An 18,299-nucleotide genomic window follows, 5' to 3' on the forward strand; every position below is an offset into this window, starting at 1 on the left:
CCAGCTGCATTGTGAATCTTGCATCCCGAAAAGACTCACAGAAGACTGCTGCTGAGTCACAACAGGGCGGTATATAAGCCTAAGTGTTGTTACTATTGCTATAGTATCATATGAGCTGATCCCAGTAAGCTTTATTTTGAAGCAAGTGAAGATTCCACTAGTCCAAAGCCGTACAAGCAATCCATTGCAATAATCCAGTGGGGAAGTTACTGGAATGTGAAAAACGGTTGTGAGGCTGTCTCTGTCCAGGAAAGGGTAGAGTTGATAAATGAACTGAAGTTAATGAAAGACACTCTGTACCAGCAAGGCCAACTAGGTCTCTGGTGACACCGTGCAATGGACTGTGAAAATAACCTTGAGGAAGCAGGAGGAAGAACCCCAACCAAGATAATGTTCAGATTTAAAAAAAAAAATCAATGTCCAAAGGAGAAATGTGAGACGCTTTCAGGCTTGTAAGATTCAGTTACTGTAACCATTTAATAAAAGCAGGATTAGTATTCATAACTTGAGTTTTCTATTCTGGTCCACCTCAAACAAATCAAGGAGAGAAGCAACTTAGAGCTAAGGAGAAATTTCCTGACAGTGAGAACAATTAATCAGTGGAACAACTTGCCTCCAGAAGTTGTGAATGCTCCAACACTGGAAGTTTTAAAGAAGAAGTTGGATTACCATTTGTCTGAAGTGGTGTAGGGTTTCCTGTCTAAGGAGGGGGTTGGACTAAAAGATCTCCAAGGTCCCTTCCAACTCTGTTATTCTATTCTATTCTATTCTATTCTATTCTATTCTATTCTTATTCCTATTATTTCTTCTATTCTATTCCATTCCTATTATTTCTATTCTATTCTATTCCATTCCTATTATTTCTATTCTATTCTATTCTAAGGGCTGACATAGTGATGGATCTACTTGCTGAGATTAAAGAAGTTGAACTTGACAATAATATGCAAGGTCCCTTCCAACTCTGTTATTCTATTCTATTCTATTCTATTCCATTCCTATTATTTCTATTCTATTCTATTCTATTCTATTCTAAGGGCTGACATAGTGATGGATCTACTTGCTGAGATTAAAGAAGTTGAACTTGACAATAATATGCAAAAAGTTCTTCTCTAAGCAAAAGAGGTTGAAACAGCCTTAGACAGGGTTTTCCTGATTAACTTGGGTAGAAAGAGGAGGACAGGTAAAGAATAAGCAGGTTTACAACATTGAGAAATTATTAGTGAATAATAAAAATGCACTGGACCCATCTCAAGGACATTCGTTTCTGGTCTTCCTGTAGAGTTGATTTCCTGGTCTGGTCTAACTCATTGGTGACATAACTTGCTCTTTAGGGCAAAATGTCTATGGAGATTCTCAGTCATCCAGGTCATGGTGTTCCAAAGGTACTTTTTCAAAGGCAACTGGACTGCAGTCATCTGGTTGCACTCTGAAGGTGAGTCATTAGCTTCATTACTTTCAAAATGCTAATAACCGGATGACTGCAAGGAATATAAATCCTTCCATTCTCCAGCATCCAGTCAGAACTGAGGAGGCTTCTTGGATGAGAAGCAAAACGTCTTCAAGGAGAAAACAAACAAAAGAAATCCAGTTGCCTTTTGAAAAAGAACCATGGGGACTCTTTGGGACAACTACATGCCTTTCTAGGACTGGCAGGGACCATCAAATGGACAGATATGCCACTCACAAACAATATTTTTCTCTTGTCTGGTGTGAGTCTCAGATTATTTAGTCCATTACCCTGCTCAAGCATTGTTTCAGAATGCCAACTGCCTCAAGTGCATTAAATCAAAAAGAGAGACATAGCTTGCACTCAACCCAGACAAGACCGAGTGGCTATTGATGTTGCCTCCCAAGGATAGTCCAGATATTCCATCCCTTAGCCTGAGGGGTGAAATCTTACACCCCTCAGAGAGGGCCCGCAACTTGGGTGTCCTCCTGAATTCGCAGCTGACATTAGAACATCATTTGTTGGCTGTGACCAGGGTTTTTTTTGCCCAGGTTCGCCTGGTGAACCAGTTGTGGCTCTACCTGGACTGGGAGTCATTTTGAATGGTCACTCATGCCCTCGTCACCTCAAGGCTCGATTACTGTAATGCGCTCTACATGGGGCTGCCCCTGAAAAGTGTTCGGAGACTACAGTTGGTCCAGAATGCAGCCGCGCGAGCGATATCGGGTGTACCTAGATACACCCATGTTACACCCATCCTCCGCGAGCTGCACTGGCTTCCTATTGGTCTCCGAACGTGTTTCAAGGTGCTGGTCATCACCTTTAAAGCCCTACATGGCCTAGGACCTGGATATTTGAGAGACCGCCTCCTGCCACATACCTCCCAATGACCGATAAGATCTCACAGGTTGGGCCTTCTCCGGGTACCGTCGACCGGACAATGCCGGCTGGCGGCTCCCCGGGGGAGGTCCTTCTCTGTAGCTGCTCCGACCCTGTGGAATGACCTACCCGTAAAGATCCGGACCCTTCCTACTCTCTCGGCCTTCTGAAAAGCCACTAAAACTGGGCTATTCCGGCAGGCCTGGGGCTGTTGACTTCATGATTGAGGTCCAGCCCCACCTAGATTGAATGTATGGTATGTTATTTTAAACTGGTTTCTCTTTTCTATTTTTAACGTTTATTTTTTATCTTTTTTTGTAAGCCGCCCGGAGTCCTACGGGATAGGGCGGCATATAAATTTATTAAAATTCAAATTCAAATACTGGATACTATCTGTCATATTGATTACAGTACTGTACAAGGGTGCACCCATTGCTTCGTTTTTATGCCAGTAGATTTGTATATATTGGTTCACACTTCGTATGTACACTTCTTCACCAAAAAGCCAATTTTTTTTTAAAAAAATCTGAGGCTTGCTTTTAAAACAGACTTTTCACACTAATTAATAGCAGAAAATACAATGTAAAAAACATTATTATGGATTATCAACAATCGAATTCATGTTTTAAAGGCTTTAGAGCCTTTTGTATGCACACATTTAAGTGAGTCAGCCTGCATAAGTGTAAAATATTTCTTCCCTGAACAAGTGTCAGTTCTTTAGATACATAAACTATGCATATGTTCCATTAAATCATGGAAAATCATAAGAAACCAGATTTAAAAGAAAGATCATCATAGATATTTCAAGTGCAATACAATTCTAAATTCTTCTGTTTAAAAATGATATTCATGATTCATGTCTAATATTTTTAAAGAGGTTACAATGTTTGTGCAAACTCCTTAGACAGTCAGATTTAAAGAATCTTCTTTCTGTTAGCATCTCAAAATTATAACCGTGTCTAAATTTGTCATAAGATCTTGTCCACAATTTAGTGGACAAGACTAACAAGTGTGTTACTAACTTAACAAATGCAGTGATTTAGTTAACCACCGTGACAAGAAAGGTCATAAAATGGGGCAAAATTCACTTAGTCTCGCTTTGCAAAAGAAATTTTGGGCTCAATTGGAGCCGTAAGCTGTGGACTAGCTATATTTCTTAAAAACTCTCTTGTGCCACATATGCTTGACAGTTTGCAGAATGAATGAATGACATGCCTCATATCGCAATAAACCGCCTACATTGTCCAGCTTGCAACGTGAATTTGTTGAACAGGTGAGACAGAATAAAATGAGAGACAGCTCATCGCAGACACAATGCAACTGTCACCCAACATTTAAAGCATTTGTTAAAAGAACGGGTCACTACATTTTACTGAACGAAATAGGTCATTCCAATTCAAAGCAACGGCACCCATTTTAGACACCACAAAAACTAAGTATACATATCATTGCATATTACTCCACAAGAATGGAGTCAGAATGTCACCAACAATTGGCCTGGTTTGCTAAGCACATCTGGCCTCTCCTGTGATCTTCCTGCCATTTCACGCGATGCTTTCTTTACTTAGCTTCAAGGCAAGCAGAGGTGTGTTTTGAATGTTTTACAAATTGGCCAAAAAGCTTCGAAGCCAGGAAGAAGAAAAATAACAATTTTTGCATAGGAAAGGAGCTTTGATCCACCAAAATATCACTTTGTTCACAGATCAGAAAAAGAGACAATCAAAGCAAAAGAGCCAGCATGAATACAGCATGAACATTGTACGCCAAAAGGAAAATGCTCTTTTATGAAAGTTCTGGCACCATGCAGAAAAAGGATTACCTGAAAAATATTATGTTATTTTCTTGTCTTTGTTAATTATCAGTACATCAGCTGAGACCTGGTTTACAAGAACATACTTTTATGTTTATAGGTGGCACTTCCCCCCAACGAGGTTAGCCAAGATGTTTCCTGGGTTATCTCCATTGTGTTGGAAATGTGGAAGAAAGGATGGCACATTCTACCATATTTGGTGGTCCTGTACTGAGGCCACGAAATATTGGAAAAGGATTAAAAAATGGCTAAAAGAGGTTACCGGGGCAAACATGGAATGGAGACCCGAGAACCTTCTACTAAGCATTAAACCAGAAAATATGAGCAGTTCAATATGGCATTTGAGCCTACATATAATTGTGGCCGCAAGAATAACTTATGCACAATTTTGGAAATCCACTACCAGATGCTATAATTAGAAGATGCTATAATTAAAAAGATCTATGAATGTGCAGAAATGGACAGAATGACGGGTTGGCTGAGGGACAAAGGAGAAACAGAACATTATCTTAGCTGGAACTTAAGGTATATGTGGACAAGGAGAACAGCAGGGACTTAAAATGGGGAAAGTTAAAAGTGATCATGGGTATTGTAATGGATCCCTGAACTTTGTAATGAGAAGATGTGGCTTAGAGACCTAACAATGAGGAAGGAAAGAAAAAAGTTGGGCTGTGAATGACTGTCACCGCGGGGGGGGGAGGGGGGTTGTATGTTTAAAATTGTATTTGTATGTTTTACGCTTAAAAAAATGTATAAGTAATGAATGTCGATACAAAAGGCTGTATAATTACTTTATATTGTTATGTATGTTTTGTTTTTTCTTATGTTGTTGTGTTTTTCTTTCTGTTTTTAAAGGTAATAATGTTTAATAAAAACTATTTTTTTTTTAAAAAAAGAACATACTTTTCTATAGAACCCATCCCAATTATGGTGCAAAGACACCTTCTTTGGTACCTGTCAAGTTCCTTATTTCCAAGAATGTACCTGGAACTGGGCATGGCTAGTCTAGTGAAGAGAAGGACCAGGGGAGACATGTTAGTGTTCTAATATTTGAGGGATTGCCACAGAGAGGAAGGGGTCAAGCTATTTTCCAAAGCACCTGAAGGCCAGACAAGGAATAATGGATGGAAACTGAACAAGGAGAGATTCAACCTAGAAACAAGGAGAAACTTTCTGACAGTGAGAATAATCAGATTTCAGATTTATTTTATTTGTATGCCGCCCTTTTCCGGGAGGGACTCAGGGCAGCGAACAACTCAAGGGGGAAAAGGGAACATAGAACACAATACAAGTAATTAAAATAACCAAGAGGCACAACAGCCACACAGGTCGAGAGGGGAGGGGAACTCATCAACCCCAGGCCTGCCGGCACAGCCAGGTTTTGACGGCTTTCCGGAAGGCCTGGAGAGAGGTGAGGGCCTGAATCTCTGCGGGGAGTTCGTTCCAAAGGGCCGGAGCTGCCACAGAGAAGGCCCTCCCCCGGGTGGTAGCCAGATGGCATTGGCTGGTGGACGGAACCCAGAGGAGGCTGACCCTGTGTGATCTAACGGGTCTTTGGGAGGTAATTGGCAGCAGGCGGTCTCTCAATCAACCAATGGAACAGCTTGCCTTCAGAACTTGTGGGAGTTTCATCACTAGAGGCTTTCAAGGGAAGATTGGACTGCCATTTGTTGGGGATGGCGTAGAGTCTACTGCTTGGGAGGGGAGTTGGACTAGATGACTTACAAGGTCCCTTCCAACTCTGTTAATCTATCTATCTAAATACATACAAAAACAGAGATAGTTGTAGACTATCTATTTGTCCCCTCTGCCCCCCCTCCTATCAAAGATAAATTAGAGAGTATCCTGATAAATTCATGAAGGTGATGGGGAACGATCCCATGTTTCAATAAATTGTTATTACATGGTTAGCTATGGACAAAATTTCAGCTATTCCATTTCAAAATGTCAGATCATATTCATCAGCTAAGATGCTTTGATATCTCTGATAAGAAAGGAATATGGCCACAGTGATGGTTCCTTCTGGCATAGCCTCTACAGACAGTCCTCGATTTACGATCACGATTGAGCCCAACATTTCTGTGGTCAAGCGAGACAGTTGTTAAGTGAGTTATTTGCCCCATTTTATGGCCTTTTTCCCCCACAGTTGTGAAGTGAATGACTACACTTGTTAAGTTAGTAACATGATTGTAGAGCAAAACTGGCTTCCCCATTGATTTTGCCTGTCGGAAGGCAGCAAAAGGTGATTAGGATACTGCAGCTATCGTAACCATGAATCAATTGCCAAGTGGCTGAATCTCGTGACCATGAGAATGTGTCAAAAAATGATCACAAGTCTCATTTTCTTTTCAGTGCCGTTGTAACTTCAAACGGTCACTAAATGAATGGTTATAAGTTGAGAACTACCTGTACTGCAACGGTCAGTGAGCTGGTTCCTTGGAAATGATTAATTTCATTCAAGTATCACTCTAAGCCGGTCACTAGAGTAGCTGGCACAAACCATGCATGCTGTATTTGAAGGGGGAGAAGATTATGCATATTTTTTATTTACAAGGGGATAGTTTTTTCCCACTGTGCAATTAATTGAATTGAATTTTATTATTTGTATGCCACCCTTCTCCGGGAGGGACTCAGGGCGGCGAACAACTCAAAAGGGGAAAAGGGGAACATAGAACAGAATACAGATAATTAAAATAAACAAGAATCACACAACCACACAAGTCGAGAGGGGAGGGGAACTCATGAACCCCAGGCCTGCCGGCAAAGCCAGGTTTTGACGGCTTTTCGGAAGGCCTGGAGAGAGGTAAGGGTCCGAATCCCTGCGGGGAGTTTGTTCCAGAGGGCCGGAGCTGCCACAGAGAAGGCCCTCCCCTGGGTAGTAGCCAGGTGGCATTGGCTAGTAGACGGAACCTGGAGGAGGCCAACCCTGTGTGATCTAATGGGTCTTTGGGAGGTAATTGGCAGCAGGCGGTCTCTCAAGTATATGGATACACACATTTAGATTCTTTGGTGAGTATTTCAGATGCTGCAGCCCACTGATAGCTTGCCTATATTTCCCAGAGTCCCTATTGACAGTGAAGATTCTACCATACTTATAAACTTTCTTTGCAGAGAATTAGAAGTCTAGGAAGGATTCACAAGTTTTCCAGTCAGCTTCAGTATTGATTTTCCCCTACCATCTCCATACATTTGAGGATATGCCAGGAAAACAGGAGAACTGACTGGCTGAAGAATGACAGCTTAGATTTCCTGAGGATTCAGAAAGTACCTGCAATAAAATATGCTTTTTTTCCCCTTGCAAATTGTACAGTAGTCTAACAGAGTCAGAAACAGAACAGAGTTTCACCAACAGAGGTGAAAAGGTTTTATCTTCTGTATTAAACTGAGAATTAACTCTGGGCCCACAAAACTATAAACCTGTACATATTTCATTTTAGTTTAGAGTGTTGAGACCAACCTATGCTGTTTTAGCAAATAAAGATTTTTTCAAGTTTTGTATCGTTACAAACCATGAAAGTGGTAAAAGAGAAAAACGGAGTTCTATCGAAATAAAAGTTGAGGAATGCAGACTCACAAGGGAGGTGATGTTTGAATTCATTTAGAATGTGTATAACTCTCAAGTATACTTTCAATACTCGTGAAGGTCTTGTGAAGGTGGAAGAGAATGCAGTGTTTCCATTTTTCTAATATAAATAAAACTAATTGAGTTAGATTGTCCTACACTTTTGCATAACTGATGGCTGCTGTTCAAAAACCCATGGAAAACATGAAGGAATATGACCTTACAGATAAAATTATATCAAAGAATTGAAAGAAATGTAATGTTGAAAGATTTCCCCTGCCAATTGTTCAAGGACTAAGAGTAACAGAAGGGCATGCATATAAAGTATATAAAAAAAGTCAACGTATAAAATTGGCTAATAAAGACAAAAAGAAGCTTCAGAATACTGTTTTATATTATTTAATGCAAATAAAGATTTTTTTCAAGTATCCCACTTTCTAAAATGCCCCATCTCCTGGTATATTAATTATGTGAATTTTCTTATCTTCTATAGTGGAAGGTAGGAAACTTGGTTCTACCACAAAACCGCGGACGACAAAATCGCGGTCGACGAAAGCGAGTATGTGACGTCATCACAGCGCGACAAAAAAGATCGAAAAAGATCGAAAAATGTAAAAATAAAGCTAAAACCTTCCCCTAACCCCCCCAAACCTAACCCTAAACCTAACCCTAAACCTAACCCTTAACCTAACCCTAAACCTAACCCTAAACCTAACCCTTAACGTAACGAAAAACCTAACGCTAACCCTTAACCTAACGCTAAACGTAACGCTAATGCTCTAACCCTAACCCTAACCCTTAACCTAACCCTAACCCTAACCCTTAACCTAACCCTTACCTTTATGTGAATCGGCTTGCTGTAATTTAATTTTTATTTCAATTTTTCGATCTTTTTCGTCGCGTTGTGATGACGTCACATACGCGATTTCGTCGACCGCGCTTTTGTGGAACGCGCTTTTGACGGGTCACGGGAAACTTAACATATAAGAAGATACTCACTGAATACAAATCCTGTATACATTTATTTCCTCTAGAAGAACTAGCAAATTCTACAGGGATGGAAGGTATTATTTGTTAATTTTATTTTTTTTGAAAAGAATTTCACTCAATCACTTTATCTTAGATATAATTTGTAGCATATCATTTAGGAGCTAAAAAAATTACGAGGATACATCCTGAAACAAAAGCATAAAATGAAATGCAAGATGTTTTTGTTGTCCTTGTTAAAAAAAAATTATCTTAATTGCTCTGAAGTTCATTGTATTTAGCCAAGTGTTTGATCTTCCTCCAAGATGTATTGTGTAATCTTTTGGTTCGTGATTATTATGATTTAAAGTCAGACACTGGATTAATGCAAATAATTGTTTACAATACATCCTCTGTCTCATTATTTCTTTGAATTTTACTCTTTATCCTAATTGCACATTTTATAGTAGAAAACCGTAACAGTAGAACCTCCTTTACACAAAATTACATGAATGATCTATTTAGTAATTCAATAGGAACTTACAATTACTATTCTCCAGGTTTTCATATATTGGACCTAAAACCTCTGGCATACAAACAATGTCACACTGAAATCAAGGCCTTGCCCATTAAAAAGTATTCCCCATTAACTGCATAATGTGTTTATAATGGGCAACAGTCAATAATGGAGACAATCCAATTCTTTTGTAATGAATATATAAAAACAAACCCAAGTTTTTATTACATTTCACTTCTGCTATAACTGGAAGGTAAATAGAAATTTGCAAATTAGTTTGGTCTAAAAGTTATATAGCCAAAAGGAAAAGAACCAAAAATGGTTTCTTTTCTGTAGAGAAAGTAAATTAAAAAGGAAAAAAAAAATATTTATGCAGTCTTTCTATCTTTGTGCAAAAATAGAATCATCTATAAAACGCCATTCCTTGTTCTATTTCTTTAGCTCATTGAGTTTGGTAATTGGATTGAAGCAAATAGATCTTCATAAATTAGAGTGTCACACACATTCTTATCATTTCAGGTTACAATTCAGAATGTATTGCCCTATTATTTAATTCTAAGAATGTTTATTTAAGATTACCAAAACGTTCCAAATATGGAACGTGTGTCTGATTTTCAACCTCTTCTTCACCACGAACCCCCTTTAAATACTTTGGTGAATGTCAACAACTAATACAATGGACCATGGCCACAGACCCCCAACACTTAAGATTTAAATCATGACATTTTTTCAAGTCTTCACGGACTGCCTATAACATCATGGGCCTCCAGCATGGGTCCCCAGGTGTCTGCAGACTACAGGTTGAGAACCACTGCCTTATGTTTTTTCTAAAAACATGCCACATGTCATTGTAAAGCAAAAAGATACAACAGTGGACATGACATTGTGATCCAAGCCTCAAACCTTTTGTATGTGTATGAAATATTGACAGAGGTTAGAGCTTGGGTAGCAATGCTGTGTCTAACTGCTGTCCTGTTTTGACTTTCCCCAGTAGATATTAAACACTAATCCCTTAAAAAAACAACACAAAAGCTCCACAATTGGGAAGATATGCCTCAGAAGTCTTGAAGGAGATCATTGAAAAATGTAAGGCTATATAACTTTGATTTTCAATGTTGATAGAAATTGAAAATTCTGTTGGTATATGTTATTAAGCCTTAGTTCTATTCAATCCCAGATCCTTCTGGCTTTGCTTATTAGTTGTTGAAATTCACAACTAATCCATATAAGCTTGGTGCTGACATAGATAGCTTGGCCCCATTCAATTCTTTAGAAGGAAAAAAAATATAAATAAAAACATAAACATTGAACTGTTAAGAAGCAGGAAAAACAAAGTCACTCTTCCCTGTGGAAATTGCTGGAACAACCAATTTTCAGAAATTATGGTGTTTTTCCATAGTTTTCTGTGACATTGTTAAGAACTGCAAGGTTTCATTCTTGCTTTTCATTTAAATAATGACTTTTTTTCTGGAAATAATCCTAAGAAACATTCATTCATTAAGAGCCAAGGTGGCGCAGTGGTTAAATGCAGCACTGCAGGCTACTGCTAGATCAGCAGTTCAGCGGTTCAAATCTCACCGGCTCAGGGTTGACTCAGCCTTCCATCCTTCCGAGGTGGGTAAAATGAGGACCCGGATTGTTGGGGGCAATATGCTGAAAGCCCTATGAAGCGGTATATAAGTCTACTGCTATTGCTATTGCTATTCCTGGTTTAACATTGAACATACATCTCCATTTTCTGGATTGCTCATATCTTTAATGAAAAAAATATATAATAACTACAAAATAAATATATTAATTTTGCTCATGATATTCCAGTTTAATTATAGGACAGATATCCTGTGATTTGAAGAGGGTGGACCTTATTCCTACCTTATTGAGTCAAGGCTTGATATAAGATATAAGCAAATAAAAGGTTAATTTTCAAAGTAATGGGAGATCAGGAAAAGAGCAACAGCTATAACATCAAATTTGGGGAAGGAAGGAAAGAAAGAAGGATAGAAGGAAGGAAGGAAGGAAGGAAGGAAGGAAGGAGGGAGGGAGGGAGGGAGGGAGGGAGGGAAGGAAGGAAGGAAGGAAGGAAGGAAGGAAGGAAGGAAGGAAGGAAGGAAGGAAGGAAGGAAGGAAAGAAGGATTAACTTACTTTTGGATGGCACTGGCAAATTAGAACGGACTACTATTAAGGAATCAGCTTGTACCCGAAGCAAATATTTTCTTGCAGTTTCATAATCCAGAGATTTTTGAATGAAGATAACTCCTGTTCTATTGTTAATGGCAAACACTCCTGGAATGCAAAAAAAAAGGTTTTATAAACATTTTAGGAATAGATAAAATGGCTTCTTTACAATTGTGCTATGTATCTTGAAACGGAATATGTTAAATTTACTTTTTTCCATTTGGGATGTTTTACTTCCTCCCTCCTCCTCCTCCTCCTCCTCCTCTAAAAATATACTTTACTGAAACCAGATGCAAGGCCGCGTTAACTTACCGTCTTCATTTCCTGAAACAATGGAATAGACAATTGTTTGGTTCAAAGCAGCAGCGGTTACCACAACCACTTGGGTTCCTTTGGGGGCGCCTTCCCGCACAGGTGGGGGCCTACAGAATTAGTTGAAATAGATTATTGTTTATTTTGGTCACATTGTAAATACTCTCCTGTATATTCAGTGTATCTATGGAACTGGCGCGGAAACGGAAAGCTACATGTAAACCAATCGAAGGAACAAGAATAAAGTGTTAACATTTGCAGAAATTAACACTGGCAAATGAGTGGAATGCAATTTCAATAGTTTAGTAAGTAGTTTAGTCCTATTCAACTTTAACAGTCAAAATCCACCTGATCTAGCAGGCTGTTTCCCACCATCCAGTCTTTTGACTCTGAAAGTACACAAATAGGAAGATATAATGAATTGTTCTTGCTATTTTTTTAAGGTCATTATACCTCTGATTCTGGAAACATCAAATAATAGCAATCAAGTCTAGTTCCATGGCACATAAAGAAGGTAAGGGTCTCTCAAATTTCATGGGGGAGAGAGAGCACTGCCAATCAAGGGTGCTGCCATAGAGAAATTGCATCCATAAATGCAAGATGACCAATCAGCTTTGTAAGAGAGAAGGTAGTCTGAAAGCATCCTGATATCAAGTTTTTGTTTTTAAAGTTTTTTTTTATTTTTCCCTTTCAAATTCATTCATAAATAAACATGTGACCCGTCAAAACCGCGGCCCACTAAAGCGCGCTCGACGAAAGCGCGTACCTGACGTCATCAGCAGCGCGATGAAAAAAATTAAAAATAAATTAAATTAAAATTAAAATTAAATTAAAGCAAGCCGATTCACATAAAGGTAAGGGTTAGGTTTAGGGTTAGGGTTAGGTTAAGGGTTAGGGTTAGGTTTAGGGTTACGTTAAGCGTTAGGGTTAGGTTTAGCGTTAGGTTAAGGGTTAGGTTTAGGGTTAGGTTTAGCGTTAGGTTAAGGGTTAGGTTTAGGGTTAGGTATGGGGGGGTTAGGGTAAGGTTTTCACTTTAATTTTAAATTTACCGCTCACAGCGCGATGTTTTTGTCGCACTGTGATGATGTCACGCACGCGCTTTCGGCGAGCGCGCTTTAGTCTACCACGGTTTTGTGGTGGAACCAAAGAAACATTCTTATATTTGCTATTTAACATTTGCTATTTACCATTTACACACATATATAATACAGTTTGAGTCACTTCCTTGCCACCCTGTGCCTACATCTTATTTGGCAAGAACCTTACTTCTTCCATCTTCTCAAACCTCCCTTCTCTACCGTCTTTTTTCGATCTCAAGTTGTTTAGGGCTTTGATGTCATAAGCAGACCACAGAACCTAATTAGATTCAATGCAGATTCTTTAATTGCACTTGGAGACTTGCTTACACTGAGATTAGACATTGTCAAGAATATAAAGTAATCCAGACCCAGAAACAGATGCTAGGTGTATCTACTACTTGTATTAAGATCTTGCATATTTCAATGTGCTTCTCCTCTTCTTCTATAGCTTCAGTTGAAGTTGAATTCAGGGACTGAATCTGATCCCTTCCTCATCAGGACTTCTGCAATGCTTATCTGTTTGTTGCCTTGGTAACAGATCTTCCTTGTCCCCATCAGTGTCATCTTCTTTATTCTCCACTGGAATAGAGCTGAGCATCAATTTACTGATGACACCAAAACTTCTCACGATCAACTCCAGGAGGATCAGATAGTTGATGAATAAGGCAACTCATAGCATAGCCACCATTGTGCAGAAGAACAATTGCTATTTTCTGTATCTATCCCTGCAAGTAAAAGTGAAACCTGCAGCTAATAGTTTAGAAGTGCAGGTGAAACTCGAAAAATTTGAATATCGTGCAAAAGTTCATTTATTTCAGTAATGCAACTTAAAAGGTGAAATTAATATATGAGATAGACTCATTACATGCAAAGTAAGGTAGTTCAAGCCGTGATTTCTCATAATTGTGATGATTATGGCTTACAGCTCATGAAAACCCCAAATCCACAATCTCAGAAAATTGGAATATTACATGCAATCAATAAAACAAGGATTGTACATAGAACAATATCGGACCTCTGAAAAGTATAAGCATGCATATGTACTCAGTACTTGGTTTGGACCTCTTTTGCAGCAATTACTGCCTCAATGTGGGATGGCATGGAAGTTATCAGCCTGTGGCACTGCTGAGGTGTTATGGAAGTCCAGGATGCTTCAATAGCGGCCTTCTGCTCTTCTGCATTGTTCGGTCTCATGTCTCTCATCTTTCTCTTGGCAATGCCCCATAGATTGTCTATGGGGTTCAAGTCAGGCGAGTTTGCTGGCCAATCAAGCACAGTAATCCCACGGTCATTTAACCAGGTTTTGGTGCTTTTGGCAGTGTGGGCAGGTGCCAAGTCCTGCTGGAAAATGAAGTCAGCATCCCTATAAAGCTTGTCTGTGGAAGGAAGCATGAAGTGCTCCAAAATCTCCTGGTAGATGGCTGCATTGACCCTGGACTTAATGAAGCACAGTGGACCAACACCAGCAGATTACATGGCTCCCCAAATCAACACAGACTGTAGAAACTTCACACTGGACTTCAAGCATCTTGCAGTGTGTGCCTCTCCATTCTTCCTCCATACTCTGGGTCCTTGGTTTCCAAATGAGATGCAAAAGTTGTGCTCATCGGAAAAGAGGACTTTGGACCACTGAGCAACAGACCAGGTCTGTTTTTCTTTAGCCCATGTAAGACGCTTCTGACGTTGTTTGTTGTTCAGGAGCGGCTTGACAAAAGGAATACGACATTTTAAGCCCATGTCCAGGATCCATCTCTGTGTGGTGGCTCTTGATGCACTGACTCCAGCCTCAGGCCACTCCTTGTGAAAGTCCTCAACACTTTTGAATGGCCTTTTCCTGACCATCCTCTCCAGGCTGCGGTCATCCCTGCTGCTTGTGCACCTTTTTCTTCCACACTTTTCCCTTCCACATAACTTTCTATTAACGTGCTTTGATACAGCACTTTGGCAACATCCAACTTCTTTTGCAATTACCTTTGGAGGCTTTCCCTCCTTATGGAGGGCGTCAATGATGGTTTTCTGCACAACTGTCAGGTCAGCAGTCTTTCCCATGATTGTGATTCCTACGGAACCAGACTGAGAGACCATTTAAAGGCTCAGGAACCCTTTGCAGGTGTTATGGCTTAATTAGCTGATTAGAGTGGGACACTTTGAGCCTAGAATATTGCACCTTTTCACAATATTCTAATTTTCTGAGATTGTGGCTTTGGGGTTTTCATGAGCTGTAAGCCATAATCATCACAATTATGACAAATCACAGCTTGAACTATCTTGCTTTGCATGCAATGAGTCTATCTCATATATTAATTTCACCTTTTCAGTTGCATTACTGAAATAAATGAACTTTTGCAGGTTCCACCACAAAACCGCGGTAGAATAAAGCACGCTCGACGAAAGCACGTACGTGACGTCATCACAGCGCGATGAAAACAGCACGCTGTGAGCGGTAAACTTAAAATTAACACGTAAATCTAAACTTAACCCCCCCCAAACCTAACCCTAAACCTAACCCTAAGCCTAACCCTTAACCTAACCCTAAACCTAACCCTAAACCTAACCCTTAACCTAACCCTTAACCTAACGCTAACCCTTAACCTAACCCTAAACCTAACCCTAACGCTTAACCTAACCCTAACCCTAACCCTAACCCTAACCCTAACCCTTACCTTTATGTGAATCGGCTTGCTTTAATTTTATTTTTATTTTAATTTAATTTATTTTTAATTTTATTTGTTGCACTGCTGATGACGTCACATACGTGCTTTCGTTGGGCGCGCTTTATTCTACCGCGGTTTTGACGGGTCACGCTTTTGCACGATATTCTAATTTTTCGAGTTTCACCTGTATATTGTGTTTGACAATATAGCAAAACCCATCTTCAGTCAGGTTCTTTCCCCAAACTAAGCCCAAATTAGCTAGTAAGATTGTTAGGAAATGACAATAGTTGCAAATATTTTATTTTCTCAAAAATCTGGCCTTGAAAAGTTTTTTTGTGTGTGACTTTAAATAGTTGCTCTCCAAAGGATCTATGGAAGAATTCAAAAGGTGGGAACTACTGTTTCTTTTAAGTCCAACTGTACATTTATTCCAAAAGATGCTCACCAAACCACTTCACTCAAATAAGCTGAGATGGTCAGGAATAAAAGTGCTGTTGGCTGAAAAAAGGGAATCTCATTAAATTGTACAAGATGAAGCTCCAAACATCTCAGTGTCATCTGGGTCAAAAGTCAATATGAAGATGAACTCCCCCTCTGGCAAGTTCCTTTCATATTTCTGAAATGGATACTTGAGGCTTCAACATCATCATCATAAGTCCTTAATCACCCTGAACAGCTGTGCTTGCTAGCTATTAAGACTCAATCTCAGAGGTATATTATGTTACAAACCCTCTCATTCTTGCAGGGGGATTTACGCTATGAGATCAAACTTCACCTGGTAATTGTGTGATCATGCTGGGGGGAAAAGTAAATTGATCACCACCCTACCTGAATATTTGATGACAGCTTCTGTAAACACAATGCTGCATGGAGATATAACACTGGGGTCCTAAATGAAGCTAGCATCTTCCAATATAAATGATGACTTGTGTCCCATGACACAAAAATTGAATTTTCCAACCATCTGAGACTACATCTACCAGCATGGTCAGGGAAATTAACACAATATAGCCAACTAAAGTCTATTGAATTTAGTTGAAAGCCCCTCCCCCACTATTTTTTGATGTGTGCTATATGCTTAATAATACCAACTGGATTCAAGCTGGGATGGTAGATGAATTTCTTAACTGTGAGCAAGTTATATTTGCAAATCTTTAAAAAAAAATTTTTCCCCTCCTCCTGCTTTGTTATTTTCAAAACCTGGCCGGTTTACTCTTTCCAAGTCTGTACTTCTAAATGAAGTGTTTGAAAAATGTAAAAAACTTTTAAACCATTCTTTTGATCTGTGTTGGCTTTTGGCACAAGTATTGTAATGTCCCTATAACTCTGATTCTGACATTTCTAAATTCTATGCATTGAGAATCCAGCAGCATCCATTGATTAGGAGATTCTTTTGCATTTATCACACAACAGTTTGAAGTACAGTAAGTGCCCAGAGAAACATCCAAATGCTTCAACTCGTCCAGAATGCAGCCGTGCGAGCGATTGTGGGTGCACCTTGGTACACCCACGTTACGCCTATCTTCCGCGAGCTGCACTGGCTATCGATCAGTCTCCGGATACGCTTGAAAGTGCTAGTCGTAACTTATAAAGCCCTTCATGGTATTGGATCTGGGTACTTGAGAGACCGCCTGCTGCCAATTACCTCCCATAGACCCGTTAGATCGCACAGGGTTGGCCTCCTCCGGGTTCCGTCCACTAGCCAATGCCACTTGGCTACTACCCGGGGGAGGGCCTTCTCTGTGGCAGCTCTGGCCCTCTGGAATGAACTCCCCACAGGGATTCGGACCCTCACCTCTCTCCAGGCCTTCCAAAAGGCCGTCAAAACCTGGCTTTGCTGGCAGGCCTGGGATTGATGAGTTCCCCTCCCCTCTCGACTTGTATGATTGTGTGATTCTTGCTTATTTTAACTATCTGTATTCTGTTCTATGTTCCCCTTTTCCCCTTTTTGAATTGTTCGCCGCCCTGAGTCCTTCCCGGAGAAGGGCGGCATACAAATAATAAAATTCAATTCAATTCAATATTATTTGTAACTCAAATGTAACTGGATTTTGCTGATTTTATTTCCTTGAGCATATGTGAGACTAGGTTGAAGCTACCACACCTTAATATGAAGCAGGCACACAAGCAGCGTGGATAAAATCCAGGAAACTTAAAAGATTCCTCAAGAGTGATCCCTCATCATCATCACTGATGATGTTACCTAGTTTGTATAATGAAACATCTGCAAGAAAACAAGCAAGCTCAGAGAGGACCAAGGACCTCCCTTCTCTGGGTCACATCAATAGCTGTCAGACTTGAAAATCAATAAGGCAAGTCTTGTGAATCAAAAAAGGACTCTGGGAAATAAAATGGTCCTGAAACTCGACCACTCTTTAAGTTGGCATTGGATCCAGACCTGGTGGCTTCTGTCCCTCTAGCTCAGGGGTGTCAAACTCAATTTCATTGAGGAGGGCCGCATCAGGGCTATGGTTGACCTTGGGAGGGCATGCGAGCGTGGCTGACTGGGTGAGTATGTCCAACTGGGTGGGCATGACCAGCTTGACGCCACTCCCCAAACTACTGGCATGTTTCCTCTTCATATTGGTAGACCGGCCCGGCCCCTTACATTATTACAGAAAGGCCCTGCGTCCAACATTGTGGGACACATCTGATCCATTGGCCTTGAGTTTGACACCTCTGCTCTAGCAACCTAGTTGAGAAGATATGGGTAAGTGTTGTGACTCAGCAGCAGTCTCCTGTGAGTCTTTTCAGGATGCAAGTTTAACAATGCAGCTGGGGCTCGTTAGTGGGTCTTCCGGTGATAAAAGGATGGATGGTGCCACGCCCCGGTTGCAGGAGTCAACGTTCATTCATTCATGCATTCATTGATCATTGGTTGTGGTTTATTGGAGAGA

General features: G+C 40.1%; 1 protein-coding gene across 1 annotated transcript in view; it reads right to left on the reverse strand.

Moving 5' to 3' along the window:
• Positions 1 to 18,299, reverse strand: part of PCDH15 (protocadherin related 15) — an 810,754-nt gene that overhangs the window by 96,751 nt on the left and 695,704 nt on the right. Inside the window, exons 28-29 of the mRNA XM_087701782.1 lie at positions 11,670 to 11,779; positions 11,325 to 11,465 (exon numbers count right to left, since the gene is read on the reverse strand). Of these exons, the coding sequence (XP_087557908.1) occupies positions 11,325 to 11,465; positions 11,670 to 11,779 (251 nt within the window). The remainder of the gene's footprint in view (positions 1 to 11,324; positions 11,466 to 11,669; positions 11,780 to 18,299) is intronic.

This window comes from Thamnophis sirtalis, unplaced genomic scaffold, assembly GCF_051295495.1.
Source record: "Thamnophis sirtalis isolate CommonGarterSnake01/CBP01778 unplaced genomic scaffold, rThaSir2_p1.2 scaffold_15, whole genome shotgun sequence".
NCBI classification, from domain to species: Eukaryota; Metazoa; Chordata; class Lepidosauria; order Squamata; family Natricidae; genus Thamnophis; species Thamnophis sirtalis.